Raw genomic sequence first — 18351 nt, 5'->3', positions numbered from 1 at the left:
AGTCCTGATTTTTCTTGGTGGAGCAACAGTTCAAGCAAAACTTTTTGCATGAGAGAAACTGAGTTTAGTTGCATTAATGATGTTAAAAACTTGCGGTAAATCAACATGAGGAAAATAAAAACCTCCAAAAAGTCAAAATGATGAAATAATGAGTCGTACATTTGAACTAATCATTAAAAACTGTGTTAAAACTGAAGGAGATTTATAATAGATATTTAAAATAAATGACATGCTAACTCTAACACTGTCAAACAAATTTCAAAAGCCAACATTATGAGATACTGAGAAGAAATATAAGTTACAAGTGTTCTATATTATACATATGTATAATAACAAATTATTAAATACTAAAGAGCTAAATGATTATTATGATATTATTCTATGGGTTGCAAAATCTTAGTCTATAAAATGACTTTTATGTCATTTTCATCTCAATGTAAATTTCTTAGTTTTCCATTAACTGATCAGCTGATAGGGAATCCTTAAATAAATCAATCAAAAACATGAAACTCGATCAATATATGATCGCATTTTCATTTAAAACACATCTGTCAGATAATGTGTGATTAACTCACAGCTTTATTTTCAAGGGTGTGATTCGTCAGCCTTCGTCCATACCAGCCTGACCTTGAAGGATGACATCATAACACATCCCATCACACGTCAGCCTCAGGTGACCTCCCGCTGGACGTGTGATTGTGTCGTAGCACTAAAATAGGAGGACAATGTCCAGAAAGCAGCTGTAGGTATCAAATTCCTGACTTCTGCCTGGAGTCCCCCTCGACGAAGAGTTTGACCTTTGTTGGCTTTGTCTATAAAGTGGGGTGCTGTGTGTTGACAAGGCCAATATACACGTCGGACCAGCAGCTGTCTCAACAATCAGGATGTGCCGAACAAAAAAACATGTCACTTTTTGAAACTGGGGATGGTCATAAGGTCATAGGAAAGTAAATAGAGAGCAAAATGAACGGCGACAGTTATCTGGGGAAATAAAGATGAAAGGTGTGGAGGACAGACGGAAGAGACACTATTTTAAAATGAAAATTCGAACCAATATTGTGATTTAGAAAAAAAGTTTGACCCTGCTTTCTTTCTTTTTTCTTTCTCCCAGTGGGGGGAATTCTTCTATGGAGGCCACGGGAGGTGAGGGGTTAATTTGTGGTCGTGGAAACCTGATGCTAATTAAGTCTGAGGAATGCCACAAACTGACACTGGAGCGCAGGAGCGCTCAGTCAGAGCGGCTCAGGCATGGAGACGGCGAGCAGCGGTGCGTGTGTCTAATGTTTTTATTCCTCACTGACAGTCAGTGAAAGCCATTCCCACCGAACCCACGGAGCAGAAGGTAAATGATCTGTCCACAATTTAGAGCCTCATGTCTTCAGCTGTGACGGGAAAAGGATTGACTTCTCCTGCAACAGTTTTTGGATCCTAACCTTTTCCAGACGCATCATCTAAGAAAAAAAATTCAACACAGTAAAACGGGTTTTTTATCCCCCCCCCCCCCTTCGTTTGCAGTGAAAGACGCACACGATGGTTTTAATAACCCCCTTGGTGTTGTTGGTGTCTTGGATATCCACGCGTGCTTCCGCGGAGGTTTGCCGTGGGACGCACTGTTACGGCGCGGAAAGCAGCGATCCAAGACCCTGCACAGGAGCGCACTGCGCGGGCGGCAGAACCTCCAGACTTGCGCGGCAGTTTAACCCGACAACCAAAGGGAGGGCACCGCAGATAGTTTCCAGCCAGCACCACGCGTACCCGAACTCTGCCAGGGTAGTTCCTGAAGCCTATCCCGTGGCCGTCCTGCCCCTCCGCGGGCGCCACGGCGACGCGCGGAGCAGAGCGCACGAATATCTACCTGCAGGGTGCACCGAGGGGGATTGCGCCGCGCATGGAAAACAGTTTCAGCCCACCAATGACACCCGAGAGTGCAGAGGTTTAGAGTGCAGACTTCCACTGAGGATACGGCCAAAAAATCGAGCCAAGTCCTGTGTGGGTGAGGGATGTCTGGCCGGCATGGAGGAGAGCGGCGCTGCCACCTCCAGCCAGCTTCCTCCCGTCCATGTGTCCGACAAAGCCGCACAGTTTCTGGGAGACTTTCCTGAGCTTGGATATCCGTCGACGGAACTTGGCGGCGCACCTTTGGGTGTCCAGCTGACGTGTGACATTAAACCAGGTCTGCTATCATCATCATCATCCTCGTCATAGTCTTCCAAAACTATAAATGCCTTAAGAAGTGACGCGCTGATTATGTCATTCAGTAAAATATGTTAGGTGCTCAATTACGCACAGATTTTCGCAGACAGAGACATGGCTGGTTGTTATTTTAAATAAAGAATTATAACTTTTTTAAATTAAAGGGTTGTTTTTTAACAAAAGAGTGTTATAGTTTAAAAAGGACTGTTCCTGCATGTTGATCCAGAAAACTTTAATTGCATTTGCCATGGTGAGACTAGAATTACAGTGGTCAGTCCACGCTTTGTTCCTGATGTCAAATAATGTCCGCTAACAACACATCTTGTCTGAGACCATCTTTTAATTTGCCTTTCCTCTCAGGGGAGAATGAAGTTCCCTCAGAAGATGCCCTCATCTTGCATCTCCAGCTTGCCAAGGGGCAGGAGAAGCTGGTGGAGGCCCTGCAAACCCAGCAGGTAGTCATCCACGACCTTCAGAAGAAGCTGGCAGACCAACAAGAGGCACTGCTGTCCCAGCAGAGGGAGATCCTGGAGCAGCAGCGGCGCATGTACGAGCAGATGGACGTGGTGAAGGCCCAGTACGGCCTCCTCGCCGACACCGTCAAGCAGGTGTCCTTCCAGGGCCTGCAGGGCGAGCTGCAGAGCTACTTCCAGAACCACCTGGCGGGTCTGCAAAGCCAAGCCCGCAGCCACCTGCAGAAGTCCTACGCCGTGCACAAAGCGGACGTGGACTCCAAGGTGGTGGACGTAGTCGGAGACGCTCATTTCCCTCAGCCTCTGCTGGGGTGTCCTTTGCCCTGTGGGCATGAGGAGTACTGTGATTTCCAGAGGGACCCACCGCAGTGTGAGAAGTGCACCATGTGTCCACCGGGCTTCTTCCTGATCTCACAGTGTTCTCTCGCAGCAGACAGGATGTGCCAGGTATTTCCTTTTGGCTTAAACCCTTTCACCTTACAAAGCTTTAAACAAGTGATGCTGGTATGTTTCAAAATATCCTGAACGTTATTATGCATTAATTGCAGGACAGAGATGAATGCCTTGAACTACCACACATTTGTGGAGAACGAGTGAAGTGCCTCAACACTCCAGGTGAGTTCAACACATTCCTTATTTTAACCGATTGTTAGCATCTTTATCTCCTAAACGTGGAAAGTAAAAGTTAGAGTAGAACCTCGAGATAAGAGTTTAATCCGTTTAATCCGTTCCGTGAATGAGTTTGTAGAATATACATTTTTCCGTTTAAAATGACTAAAATCATTTTAATCCATTCCAACATTTGTAAAAAATGCCCCATATCCTCTAAATTATGAAAACATATATTGTTTTTTAATATTTTTTTAACTGATTGACATGCCTACTTTACCTGTGTATAATTAATTATATATAAGTTACATAAATAGTGATAAAGAATGAAAAGAAATGCAGAAGTCAGGAGAACACACGAGCTACGTCTTTACTCCACCGACGAGAACGAGATCCGGTCTCACTGATGTTGTATCCATCCGCCAACTGGCGGTGTTGTCCTGAAGCACAGATTGCATCTTGGATTTTCCTCATATGTTGAACAAAAATGCGTAGAATTAAGTGAAACATGACCTGTATTGTGCCGTTTTCCACACAGGGGGGTTCAGGTGTCTGGGAGTATCTGAGAGGGAAGCGATGATGGGATTGTGTGGTCACGGCTACTACTACAACCAGGAGCTGGAGGAGTGTCAGGCCTGTTCCGACTGCGATGGAGAAGCCGTCGCCGTTCCCTGCACTGCTGCCAGTGATGCGGTCTGTGGCCTGACGTCAGAAAGCCGTCTGTCCCAGTCTTGGGGGGCCAATGTGGGACTTCCTTCTCCTCGGACCGGTGTCGCCAACGTTTTCTCAGGGCTTCAACTGAACATCCGGGGCAAAGAGACCACCGATCTGTTAGCCAATGAAGCGGGACAGGTGACGTTTCTTCAGCACGGTCTGGTTTGGTTGGATCACAACTTCGCCATAAAGCACAGCTGCAGGAACTTCCTCCAGGTGGGAATGAGGCTCAATGGCAGCCAGGAGGAGGAGAGTCAGGACCTCAGCAGCATCCGGATTGAGCAACCAGACGGGAAGTACTTCCAGGGTGTTAGCGTTAGCAGCGGAGTTGAAGTGGAGCCAAACAACACCTTGACTCTGCTGCTGAAGAGTCCGAATCAACACTGCAACCGAAGCAAGGATCTCCACGTCTACGACATCGCCGCCCCGTCCTTCAGCCTCCTCTGGCTGTCACATGACACCGGTGCCGTGGCTATGACGGCACAGATGTCCCTTTTGGCGCACTATCAAACCAGCTACCGCCCAACTTTCCGGATGACCTCAGTATCCGATCCATACATGATCATCCTAACCCACGACAACCGTGGCGTGCGCTTTACGGAAAGCGGTGTTGTCAAGTTCGTCCTCCAACAGGCTCTTTATTCCATGGGCCACACCTGCATTCGTGAGGGTTTCTCCTTGATCGCCTACACTAACCGTAACGGCACCGGCCAGGAGGTGATGCAGGCCTTCAAGACGGGTGTCAACTACCGGGATACCTCCATCGCCCTGTCCGGCGCCATCAGCGTGGACAGCGGGGACACGCTCAGCTTCGAGGTGGCGTCTCCGTCACAGTGCAACATCCGCTACTTCGGGGACAGCACTGGGATCAGCATGCTGAGCCTCATCTGGATCCCTTCGGCGGTGTCGTCAGCACTGACCGCCACCGTGGCCAGGACCGGTCTTCCCTTTGGAGCCGTCAGGAATAAACCGCTGTTGTTCCAGCAGATCAGCCCGGACACGCCGCAGGTCCGTCTGGCCCGTTCGGGGGAACCGAATTACCGCAAGAATTTTATATTCCGCGAAAAAGGGACGGCGAACATAGCCATTAACCTGAAGCTGATACACTCTTGCAATATTATAAAACTCACCTTGCAGCAGGATGGGGGTCAAGGCGGGCAGGCGGGTCCTGTGGCTCAGCAGGTGTCTGGGTATATGCCTGAAGGGAGCCAGTGGGCCAGTATCGGCCTGAGGGCCTCATTTCAGGTCCAGAACGGTACGACGGTGTACGTAACTCTGGACTGCATCCGTGGAAGAGTTAACCAGATAACACATGAGGGCGGCACGAACATTTCAATCGTCTGGGTCTCGGTGTGACCCGCCCCCCGCCCCCCAAAAAAAGAAAAAAAACGCCTTCATTACATTTGTGAAAAGTTTGCACGGGATTGAATTGCAGAGCAGATTCAACAATTAACCAAATTTAGGAAGAAATACTAACGATGAAAAACGTTATTCATCTGTTACATATATTTTGTCATATTAAAATGTAATGCATCGGACATTTATTGTGAAATCTGTTATATAATTTACATATCTTAAGTGTAAGTACTGCTTTTCGCTACAGGTACTTCGGCTGGTTGAGCAGCGACCAACTCCTTATGAAGAGTGTGTGTGTGTGTGTGCGTGTGTGTGTGTGTGTGCGCATGTGTCTTGTGTGTATGAGTGTGTATGAGTGTGTGTACAGTATAGTGGGGCTTCTATATGTGTGCTTGTATGTGTGTGTGTTTGATATGTACAGTATATCCATCTGTTCCTGCACATATTTAACATGTATGTTAGCCTTTTTGTGTTATATAATTAGACATTTAAAGCGATGACTTGACATTGAAGGACTTATAATTATTCACTTTACAGAGAGTTAAAAGAGATGATGGATTAAATCATGGCAGCTGTTAGCTTAGCTTAGCTCAAAGACTGGAAACAGCGGGAATCAGCTCTCGCTATACATTATATTAAATACATACAAAAACTACTGCACGAAAGTGTTCCTAACATCCAGGACTAGATGTTGGTTGTTTTTACACTATTATAGTTTGCTATCTCTCTGCACCCAGTGCATGGGCTAGGCTAACCAGGCTAGCTTTGTACTGTACTGTGCCAACATGAGAGTGCTATCAAACCTGTCATCCAAATATCACACAGGAAATACACTCCCACTTCCTGTAATGCTCTCGTCTCGAAAGAGCTGTGAACATTTTAATTTTTGATGATATTTATTTATCTTTTTCATTTATACTATAGAATACTTGCATATGAAAATTATGAATACACGTGAGAATACACTGAGAAGACAGTGTTTATATTGAAATAGGTGCATTGATAGCCTCTATCGTGTTTAATGGTCATATTAGTTTAACATAGTATTATGGTATGGTATGACATCCTCATACTGTGTTGTTCCTGTGCATGTATTGCCTCTAAACAATTAGGCACAGTAATGTTTCAGGGATTTGGCAGAAAAGCCACCAGTGAAATGGCAACTTTATTCTCACTTTGTTGTCTTTAGTGATTTTTTTTTTCTTCTTTGTTCTGTGATTGGCACCCTGCACATGTCTGGAACATCAATGCATGCATAATTGTTCAACACCAAATAAAATGAATATATATTTTGCCAAAAAATGAAATCGCACTCCATTTTCACATAGCTTATAAAAACAGTGTTGACATGTCGGGTTTTTTGATTCCCAAAGAACATCAACCGCAGTGCTCAAATAAAACTAATGTTTTTAGAGATTCACAACATAAAAATAAATTTAGCATAACGGGTACCCAAACAAAGCTCATCCAGACAAATTATTCCACCTCTTACGTGACTGCAGTAGTAATATCTTTACTTGACAATCCAAACACTGATTATTTTTCCTTAAGTTATGGGTAAAAGTGTAAAAATGAGACTTTACTCACCCCCCTAATGGACAACATGCTGAATCTATTTCAAAGCAGCGGCTAAGGTGCCAAAATTTCAAAACACAATACCTGGAAAATTATACACTGTTTTTTTTATCCTCTGGATGGTTTTTAATCAATTTCAAATTATTCATCCCTCTGTAACTTATAGAAAAGCTGCTATTTGCTTTTAAACATAAGAAGCCTTGAGAGTCAGAGCGAGAGGAAAAAAACGGTCTGCTTGTGAGAGACAATCAAATGTTTCTGTCGGTTGTCTGAATTGAAAACAGGTGTTTCGGGAGAACAGTACTCCAGATGTCTGATACTGGAGATCAAATGAGAGCCACGGCATTTGAATAGCTTCAGAGACATGAGAGAGAGAACGCAGGAATGAAGAGGGGGAAAAAAACAAAGGATGATGGCATGTGTACATATATTTAAAATGTCTTTAAAGCTCCCGTAATCAATGTTTTGTGGTTTTAACAATGACTCAAATGACGACATCAATGAGAAAGGCCTCATTAGTGTTGAGAAAACCACAGAGATCTGAACTTCACATTTCCGCGTAGCTCTAAGACGTCTTTTTATTGGCCTTTAAACCTCGTTTTAACCCCTGCATTTATTACACCTTGCCTTTTTTCATAAACCAGTAGAACTGGATGGAGACGTGATGTATTGGTAACATAGTATGTTTACAACTCAAATCTAGTACTCAAAACAGCAGCTGCTACTGGTCAATGTTTAACTCAATGAAGGAGACAATATCTACAATGTCTGGCAATATCCTCCAAGATGTGAACAACTAACACATAAGAAGAATTGTAAGCTTTATTTCATTGTACGAAATGTAAAATATCACCCTCTATGCAGACGATACTGTGTTATATGTGGTAGAGCGACTGGATTACCTGCAGCGTTCAATGCTGATGGAGAAACTGCAAAACTGGATTTATTTTGTTGAACAAAATGTAGTTTTTTCATCTGTTAGGATTACACAGTAAGTGCTTGACTAATTTTATTGTACTTGTAGAAAGGCTGGTCTTAGTCCAATGTGGGAATCGTTGACTAATTTAAACTGCTCAGGCCACTGATGGGTATTTTTCGCCTGCAGGTGGACAAGTTTGTCATGCCATCACTGCTCAGAGAGAAGTGCTAGCAGGCTGTGTCGTTGGTATTTGCGTTTGTGTCTGGATTCGCACCACTAATAGGAAATTGGAAGTGGCGTAAGTTGGTCGGTGGTTGTGGTTAATGCATATATGTGGTGATGTAAAAACACAAAATGATGCCATGTATTTTGATGAGCTGCGGACTCGCATACCAGTGCTACGTGTGGCAACACACAGACATCCGCCATCGCCAGGGTGCATCTGTTGTGAGTTTATTTGCTTTCTGAGGGGTTTTTTTTTGTTTGGATTTGACTCGGAGCTGTTGATGGCATGTGAGAAAGAACCTTCAACACAACATAAATCTGATTGTTCCAAAGGGACAAGTGTTTCAACATCTACACCACCCAGGGTGTTGAATATCGCCCTTCTTTGTACGTGCAAAGCATTTAAATAATGTGAATCTGTATCCAAAAATCTAAACGCTGTCGTGTAAATAGAGCCATCAGTCTGATTTGGGGTTGAGGCGATTGCCCTCCTAACCTGGAGCTGGCCCCAGTTTGCTCCGATGTTGACTTAAAAAGGACAAAGCTGGAGACGGGCTTGTTTTAATCAGAAGCGGGTGTTACTGTAAGAGCCAAGGCCGCTTGTCTACGGGGAAAAGCTGAAACCATGTGGTCCAGTTCGACGCTGCAGTCCTCCAGTTTTACAGTGGTTTATGAGGTGTGATAAAGGTTTGCAATAATGAAGCTTGTTGGAATCTCCAAACTAAATATGGTTGTTAAGTCCATTGTGCATTTGAAAGTCACGTCTGCACAGAACAATTATATTAAGGTTACTAAAAATGTCAACGTTTTTATCGCGTTAAAAATGGCCGACGATACCGTTGTTGTACATCTGGACGTATTTAAGCTTGTTTCATCTTTCTGACATTAAGTGGATTCGTTGCTTCGTACGGGAACACCAGCGTTGGGTTTTGTGAGATTCTGTGCGAGTGAAGCTCAGGTAAGAGAGGACATCAATCAGATGATGTTCGCTCTAAAATCTTTGAACTCCTCTTTCCAGATCAAGGAGAGACGTTTCTGTACATTATGTCTCAGTTTTCTCTCAACGGTCCAAGTGTTTAAATGTGATATGAACTTTAGCAGTTCCTAGTTCATGTAGGTGAGTGAGGTTTAGCCTCAGGTGGTCATTAATAATGAGAAAACACCAGTAGGAGGAGCCCAATTCCATTTCAGTGCGGATCCAGATAGAGGGATGGATGCAGAAATTTAAAAAACAAAAAACCACTTTTAAAACACGTTATTACATAGAACATATTTCAACATCTTCAAGATCAGTTTAGTTAAGCCGTAATCATCATGTGAACAAATCACACACATTTGATAAGAGTGTATTCGCTGGGTTAGAAATAAATCCAGATGAGCAGGATTTATTTTATGAATTCTGGTGCGGATCCAGATCCGGTCCATCAGAGACATGTGTTGGAAATATTAGGATATTTCTGCTCAATGCTATTCATGGGCTAAAGGTTACTATTAGTGTGCTTACATGCACATAGTGCCTATGAAAACATTCAAATTGTTAATTTTACATATTAGCCATGCCTAGACTGGATGATTAGCATCTGTAGAGCCGGTAGCTAACGTGATGCTAACGTGAGAGGGTTTGTACTTCTAAATGTCACGAGTTCTTCATCCTCCTCCCTTGTCTCTGCGTACTCATCTGCCGCCGTCTCCTCCTCTTCTCTTTCGTCCATCTGTGCCGGTGTTTTGCTCTTCATTAGGGAAGCTACTGATGCATGAGGGAATGGAATGGCGGGCCAGTGGTCACAAACACAAAGCGGGATTCATACCCAACGGCTTTTGAAAAGCTTCCCGGTCTGACAAACACAGAAAAAAAAACTTTACAATCAAGCTCTATGAAGTTTCTACATCACCGACTGGGGCGAAGTCCATCAAAGGAAACCTCTTTTGTAGTTCGGCGCAAGCAGCCCTTGCAAGCTAAAGAATAACACGACCGACCAAAGAGCTGGCATTGGGAATAATCGTACTGGACATGCTGTATCTCCAGTTTTCCGGACTTGGCGAGAAGAGTCTTCAAAGTTTCCTCCTGAGTCCGGTAAATTCCCTGATCACCAGGAATGCAGCATTTAATTTTCTCGTTCTTTAGCTGACCTTAATCATTTGTGCATCAAGGGCAATCTGAACCTCTAGAGCCACGGGGATCAGTCAGTCTGGGTGTGGAAACAAATACCTGTATGCATGTGTGTGTGTGTGTGTGTGTGTGTGTGTGTGTGTGTGTGTGTGTGTGTGTGTGTGTGTGTGTGTGTGTGTGTGTGTGCAACAAGACGGGAGGCCTGTCTTCCTCTCTCCATGAAGAAGCCATTTAAAGCGCTGATGATGAATAATAGGTTGGCTGGACGCGAGCGAGGGAGTCCCAGCGGTGTATATTTAAATGGCCGAGATGCTCTCTCACTCATATCGGCCCCCCCGGTGGTCCGGGAGGTTAATTGCTTTCTCTGGCAGGCATTTACAGATTAACTCTCTCACTGAATGCATCCATACAAATGAGTCTACATACACCACAACAAGTAGTGCAGAGCGGTGTGTGCGTGCAGCGCTTTGCAGCAGAACGTAGCCTAATGTTAGGTAGCAGTCAGGGGGTGGGGGGGCACGGCGAGGTCAGAGGAGCTGATGAGTAAGACAGACTTTGACTAACAAAGTGGCCTCAACAGAGTATCTCTGGCTTCCACAATAATCCTGCATTATTGAAGCGGATGCGAGCATCTGGGAACAAAAGGACAATTCTGCAGCGATTTTCCGTCTAATTATCAAAATGCATTTGAAGTTTGGGACACAAATGGTTTAAAGTAGGCAAACGAGGCGACAGGAGTGTGGTTTCATGTCAAACAGGAGGGAAACATCCTCAGGAATGTTGTAATTATTGTTTTTACATTAGCTATTATTGATGCTTCATGAATGTATATTAATGATGCTTTTAATTTATGAAGGGAGGATTTGTTTTCCACTTATCCATTCCAAATATTCATCCATAGAAATACGACACCCCCCCCCCCCCAAAAAAACAAAAAATAAAACAGAGTATCCTGAAGAATCACGTCCTTTTTTGGATAATTATGCATTATTTCATTTTCATTTAAAGTCAGTAGAGTGCAGACGGGACTTGTGCGGTTTTGTTTGAACATGATAGCGTAGTGGATTTTAATATCGCGCGTCTGGCTTCAATTCCACAACCTTGATTTTCAAGTATGCTTTTCTAACCGTAACAAAACCTCCTGCCAGATTTCCTTTACGTCAAACTGTCGCAGTCATTTTAAAAGCACAGGCGAGAAAACGTGAAGTACTTTTTATCGCAAACAAAACCACCAGGGGCCCAATTAGTAACTATGGAAACCCAAAAACTAAAATCCACAAAAAAACTTTCTTAAAAGAATACGAAAGAGCTTTCCGGAAACAAAAACTCGATGAAATGACGGATGCATGACTGGATGGAACGGAATGAGACCGTAGAGTTTTTATTTGTGGTGGTGGATGAAAAGCCAAACCCTTTGCTGGAATGTTTACAACCTTTTTTGAAGCAAAAACCATTGGAGACCCAACCCAAAATGTTAAAAAACCTAAGAACATGCTTATAAATAGCCATTCTCTAAATCCGGCCTCCACAAAGCAACATTTTCTTTCACTTGAAGTCACGTTTCCGTCCTAGTTATGTACGTATTTCTTTGCTCCTCAAGACGCGATCTGGATCTTAAGGAGCTAAATGCCCCACTAGGTTCAAAGGCGAGTGGGTTTAACTTTATCTGTCATTTGCTGCTGGGCAAGTAGCTTACAGTGGGTTCTTTTTTTTTTTTTTTTTTTTTTTAGTGGAAACAGCTGCTCGCTGTATTTTAAAATACCACTATGAAAGCAGTGAGAGGGAACCAAAAACAGTGGATTTGAAGCTGTGAAACAAAACCAATGAGACGGAACACGCCGGAGTGATTTGTAAAGTGAAGATGTAAGAATCCTCGGTGGGTTTGACACCACGAGTGACCTTTTTCATACGACGCCAAGACTTTTTATGTTAAAACTACTGACCGGACTGGTTTTAAACTCAACACCTTGACCTCCAAACTGACAAATCCACACCGACCGGACTCCTGGCCGGACATCCCATAAGTAACCCAACATGTGGGGCGAAACCAATGCCTTTTTTGCGGCTTATGGTGCTGTCGACTCTCCCCTAAGGTGACCAGGCTTTCATGTGATAGCTGAGCGGTGTCGAGGTGAAACCAAACACTAATGGATGACCTGCTAGCTTCTGGGTTGACATTAGGGCAGAGGGAAAACGTACGGCCGCGAGGTTGAACGCCACCAAACTCCTGCAGACGCCGACATCTGGCTTGGCTTAGCGGCTCGGCGCACAAATACACACGGTCTGTTTTTGAGGCTCGAGTCGTTTTCAAAAAGCACGAGAATGCTTTTGGTCTTTCTGTCAGAATGCTTTGCTAAGCCCCCTCGCAAGCCAACCACCCTGACTTTACCATCTGTTGGTTTGCTCAAAAATCGCTGCCAAGTTTCAGAAAAGATCGTCTTCTTTTGACCCCAACCTTGAAACGCATTTGCGAGGTTTTTTTTTTTTCTTCTCCTTTGCAGGAGTTTCTCCTCCGTGCGTGATCACCTGTAGGATTGGAGTTGTTGTCTTTACAAGCCTGCGATGCTCGCCGCGTGGCCGGTGGCGGTCGCAAACGCTCAACAGATCGTCCAGGTGACGCCGGTGATAGATTGCCCATGAGGGAAGGACTCTTGATCACCGAGAGGAAGGAATGTCACAGAGCCGATCTCTGGGAAAAGACAAGTCACCGTCGTCCTGATTATACTTTGAGATAATGTCAGATCTTTAAAGGCGGCGGTTGAGAATATTCACCCCCTAAGACTGAAGACCGGAGAGTCGTTTCGTTCGGCGAAGATGATTACTGGAGGCCTGAGCTGTCATTTACATCTGAGCGACTCTGCAGCATGAATACTAGACTTAACCCCCCCCATGTGGGCTGTAAGGGGGGATAGCTCATAATGAATTCACCCGTGCATCCTGAGGATCCAGACACTGGATACGGGTTGTGGGTTTCGACTTGAATGCATTTTTTTGAACTCATAAAGTCAGTAAAGTTCTTTTCCTGCACCGGTTCAGGTTCTCATACTCACCTGTGGGCCTCGTCTAGAACTAGAGCGGTACCGCCACCAAGACCAAGACCAACGGGGACAATCATTGGTATTTTATGTCATGGATTTTACTGATGCTGAAGTTTATACGCTCCCTGTAGGTAGAAGAACCATCCAAACCAGACGATCTCATTTAGAGGCGACAGGTGGGGCCTTGACCCTGATCCGTGACCACGAACCGACCCGGATCCGATCGGGTAGCCCACTGTGTGGAAACGGTTAACTAAGTGAATGATTACATGTCATATTTGTAATGCTTAAACCATTCATTTCCTGTGAGCGGCGTCATTCGGAGCCAGCTGATGGTGTGCTCCCCAGATGTTGCGTTGCAAACACGCGTTTATCTGAACCATTGCATGTAAGACATCATCTGAAGGAGGGAAGTCTGGGCCGCCATCATGCTGCTTTTCTTTTAGTATGATTGAAAAAATAAAATTCAGGCTGTTTTGAGAGTTGTTTTGGATTCAGGTTTACGTCCACATCGTTAAAGTCGGTACAGAGAGCTGCTTTATCGTCCTGCTACAGCTATAGAATGGAACACTGGTCTGTTTTTCCACATAAGGTCATACTATATAAAACTGTCTCCTCATTTTTCTTCTCTGTTGACTTTTAAAACTCATTTCATGGAACCTTCCATCATCGCTTCTCCTGGTTGTAACCAAACTTTTAAAGTTTAAAGTTTGCATATCAGACAATAGAGGATTATAAAAGTGGGATTAAATTCTGCACAAATTCAATTCATTTCTTCTTTTTTAACTCTTTTTCCAAAATATTTTGTTTGTTGGTTTGTTTAAAAGAAGGGAATGAAATCATTCCATTTTGGAGTGGATGTACTGTCGATAAAGTTGTTTCAGGGTTTTTTTAATGACCTTTTGTTGATTATGCATAAATTACTTGACAGATTATTATGAAACCAGGCGGAAGGGTTGGGCATGTCTGGATTTTTAATGTCTGGTTATAATTAAAGGGGTGGATCCTTGATTTTTTTTTTTTCCTTGACATGCTAGAATTGACTTTGGTGGATTGTATTTGTACATACTGTATGTCAACTGCTTGTCCTGTGAAGTGAGACGTCTTATTGCTTCTGTTTTGGACGGGAAATATAAATAAAAAACAAATAAACTCAGATAAACCTGAGCAAATACACAGTAATTGTGTGTGTGTGTTCGTGTGGAGGGTCTTCTGTGGATTATTCCCATGTGGTATTTTTCTCTTTGTGGATGAGGCGAACCATCTGGGACCATTTCACATAGTTTGTCTTTTTTTTTTTTTTTTTAATCCTTCCTTCCTTCCTTCCTTCGCTCGGACATAAAAGGGTTTTATAATCAGAAATGATTGAGAGGAAAATATGAAAATAACGTTTAATAAAGACAGTAATATTCCAGAGAAAATAATAAAAACCTCAGTCATGCCTGTCATGATTTAATGTTGGGGCAGCAGCGCCACCTAGAGAGACGTTAGTGATCTACATTTAGAAAGCACAAATATTTACAGCCTTCATACTTGTTTTTGTCATTATTTTATTAATGTTTTATTTAATTATGTAGTTAATTATGTAGTCCTCTGTATCCTGGGTTGGCTCCCACTCAATCCACTCATCCTGTTCACCTGTGTCACTCCAGACACCTGATCCCCATCTCCAATCAGGCTCCACCTACATAAGCTCATCTCAGACCTCAGTTCAGGCTCTGATTGTTACCAACACTTCCTACCGTTCAGGTTTCTTAGACTTTTTGAGATTTGCTTGTTGGTCTTTTCCTTTGCTGTGATTGTAATTAAGCTATGAATGTGAATTTCTCCCCTTGTGTTCTACATGTGGGTCCCAACCTCAAACAAAACTACATTGGTAGTAAAATTAAAGACCCATCCTACCCCCGGTTACCACCACGTTGAACTCCTGCCCTCAGCTAGATGCACAAATAGGTTTAAGGACAGTTTTCACCCTAAAGCGTTAGTGTTTCTCAACAAGGGATAAAAACTTAAGTGCAATTAAGTGCTGCAAGTTCTGGTGCTGGAGGGTTGTGCAGTGTTACCACACATGCAATAACTGACACTTGAATAATTGTCCGTTTGTTTTTTCCCCAAAATCTATATATTGTATATATTAATTAATTGCTCCCATCTTTGTTGTTTTCTTTTGCTACAAAAACTCGTGTCGTCTGTGGAACCCTGTTTTTATGTAAAATGACTAACTCAAACTTCATTAATTCATTCAAAACATTATGGTAGTAATTGCCTCAGCCCATGCAGATGGGATTTTTTCGTTTGTTTGTTGGTTTGCATTGCAAAATTATAAATACATTCAGAATTTTGGAACAGCAGACGCTGTGAGCCAAAGAGGAGATGATTAGATTTTGAGGCAGGTCCAGGGTTTTATATTTAAAAAAAATTCTTATATGTCAACATTACAGGACTGCTTTGATATTTTTTGCAAACTCATCAATAAATAACCTGTCTGTGTGGAAATGGAAAAAAAAAAAAAGACTAATGTTTCTAACTGTACATGATGTGATGCTGATCTGGAAACAATTTCCAGATTGCTCGAGTCATAATGAGAAAGCCGCTGGCAGAGGTTTGCTCTGAGTGCTTTCCTGTTATATCAGGTTATATCATCTAGAAACCCCGATCCTTCTCTCCACGCTGATGTTCTGCTTTGTGTCCAGCAGCAAATTTGATTTTAGAGTCCCTGAAACAATGATTAAATAAATATGACTCATGCTGCCCTGGTCTGTTACTGTTCAAGGATTACGTCAAGGGCTAATCTAGCAATTTAAGGTCAGGTTTTTTCCATTGCTTAGCTCCCCCTGTTTAATATGAAGCGTAATGAACGTTCCTGCATGAAAGTGTGAACGAAGAAAACGCTATTCAGCTGTGTTTTAACAATATTTATTTATATTTTTCCAACAGTAACATATAGTTCAGGACAAACAAACGTTTGAGAGAAGGTAGAACATCATTTTGCAGTATATGTGATCAAAATCACTCCATATCTACTGAAAAACCGACAACTAGCAGTTTAAAATGGGATTTTGATCCAATAAACCGACAATATTTCCTGTAAGCAAAAACGCAGGGTTTAATTTTCCCATACTTGCGCGTTAAAGGCTAACACTTGCGTTGGACAAGTATTTGGACAATCAAATCTGAATTTCTTGTACATCCCATAAAGTCAAGGGGGGGCAAAAAATTACAAACGGTGACTGGTTGGCGTCGTGACGCATCAACATCAGGTTTCAGACACGCAAAACGGAACAACAGAGGGTAGCCGAGAAAGGTTTGGCGGAAAGCGTGGCAAAACGTGGTCGCTGCTGCCAGAAGGGGGCCAAGCGAAAGAGAAAGAGAGAAAAAGTCGGTTACAGGCGTAGAGCGGAGACGAGCTTTCGGAGAGACATGCTGAGGGACTACACATATAGATATAAATACGTTCGGAGCGGCGACAGTCTTCAAGCAGAAGAAGAAGAAGAAGAAAGACGGAGGATAGAAAACAGATCAAGCGCAGAGAGGAGTACAATGCTATAGGCGAAGGTTAGCATGCTTGCGGCACGGAGAAACATCACAGGAAGCCCAAGACACAGCAATCACATGTAAAGGCCAGAGCGACAGTGCACTAATCTACAGGCTAAGCTATACATCGGACACTAAAGCTAATTACAGGAGCTACACGTACGGCTTTGATATAAATATAGATATATAGACATCGGTATATAGGAGACTCAAACAAGCTGGATAGGCAAGGCAATGCATGCACGTGCAAAGGAAGCGAGTCTAACAGCAGCAGCAGCAGCAAGAGGCTTTCCAAGACCGACCGCATTGAGGTTCCGTTGGTGCCGTAATGAATCTGATGTCGTCTGAGTTATGGCGCCAACGCCAATGTCACCGAGAAGAGAATAAAGATTGCTAAATCTAAGAAAAAAAGTCTGAATTCCGAGGTTCTCTATCTTGGCTTGATGGCAAGAAGCTTTAGAGTCTCTAGAAATGAAACCGACCCTTGATCCGTGTCACATTCAGACCAAAAAGATTAAGTTATATTTTTGAAGGTTTTTTTTTTTTTTTTTGTAACATCAACTCATGAACAACCATTGGACGTCGCACATTATTAAGTCATGTATGCTCTAAAGTGCACAACCTCCCCTTCGGAAGGGAAACTAGACAATACTGGCAGATTTCTACTATAAGGCAATACAGTCACAAACACACTAAGGTACACAATGGCACATACCGTCAAGTATCACTTGTGCACGAAAAACACAGTGCTTCAGAGTCAGAATGGCTTTGCATATTCAATAAAATCTTAACACCGGAGTCTCTGAGCAAGACCAGGAAGTATTTCGGTGAAATCTGTCCTTTTCTTTTAAAGCCAGTCCCTGAAACACGATTTCTTTGAATAGCTAGAAGAGCCACGGACCAAGTCAAGTATCTGACGTACAAACGCACACACGGGAAAAGCTTTTGGACTAAACGAATGAAAATACAGTCATCTATATTAGAGATAGAGAAAATATGAATAATTTGACCTCACAAATAATCTCTGGTTATACGTCTTATATACAGTTATGTATACACAAAGATATGTACTTATAAGACATCTGGAAATACTATTTACAATCTATGATCAAAAGTGATTGTACACTGAGCGACCATGTTGAGCAAATTGTGCTTTTCTAACTTGTTCTAATAACAACGCTACAGAACCTTTTGCTTAACGTCCCATCGACTACCCCGTCCTACAATAAGCATGCTTTTACGTTATTTTTTGCTAACGACTGTCCTTAGTAGGAAACTTGATTATCAGTAACTACTGGAAATGTATAGTTTTTTTTTTTTTTTTTTAATGTTTTGCAGGGTTTATAGATTGGACCCATACTTGAATATTGCTTGTGAATGAATGAAGAAGAAATCTCAGTTGCAATGCTGAGGGACCGTTCCCCCCCCTCCCTCGGTGATTTAGTGCAAGTGATGTCAGGAATACACTAGCTGCAAATCTGGTGACGAAACACCGTTATTGCCCTGTTCTCGGGTTCTCCAAAAACCAAAGATGAAAAGCTTCTTGTGGTTCTGCAGATGGGAGGTTCACATCTTTAAAGTTATAATCCTGAAAAGTTCCGATAA

The 18351-nt window shown here is 43.0% G+C and overlaps 1 protein-coding gene across 2 annotated transcripts; it reads left to right on the top strand.

Moving 5' to 3' along the window:
* Positions 1-403: 403 nt before the first annotated feature.
* On the top strand, positions 404-6637 carry nell3 (NELL (neural EGFL like) family member 3). 2 transcript variants are annotated; one of them, XM_068303966.1, is made up of 6 exons: positions 404-673; positions 1112-1267; positions 1516-2173; positions 2554-3113; positions 3215-3281; positions 3814-6637. In XM_068303966.1, exons 3-6 carry the CDS (start codon positions 1531-1533, stop codon positions 5343-5345), a joined length of 2802 nt encoding a protein of 933 aa, XP_068160067.1. In that variant the 5' UTR covers positions 404-673; positions 1112-1267; positions 1516-1530; the 3' UTR covers positions 5346-6637. The 2 variants fall into 2 exon arrangements, with proteins under 2 accessions (XP_068160067.1, XP_068160066.1); XM_068303965.1 differs by having other exon boundaries at positions 1112-1342.
* Positions 6638-18351: the final 11714 nt, after the last annotated feature.

The sequence above is a fragment of the Antennarius striatus genome, chromosome 20 (assembly GCF_040054535.1).
Source record: "Antennarius striatus isolate MH-2024 chromosome 20, ASM4005453v1, whole genome shotgun sequence".
In the NCBI taxonomy this organism is placed as follows: domain Eukaryota; kingdom Metazoa; phylum Chordata; class Actinopteri; order Lophiiformes; family Antennariidae; genus Antennarius; species Antennarius striatus.
The sequence above is the reverse complement of the archived record's forward strand: the minus strand, read 5'-3'. Positions and strand labels throughout refer to the sequence as shown.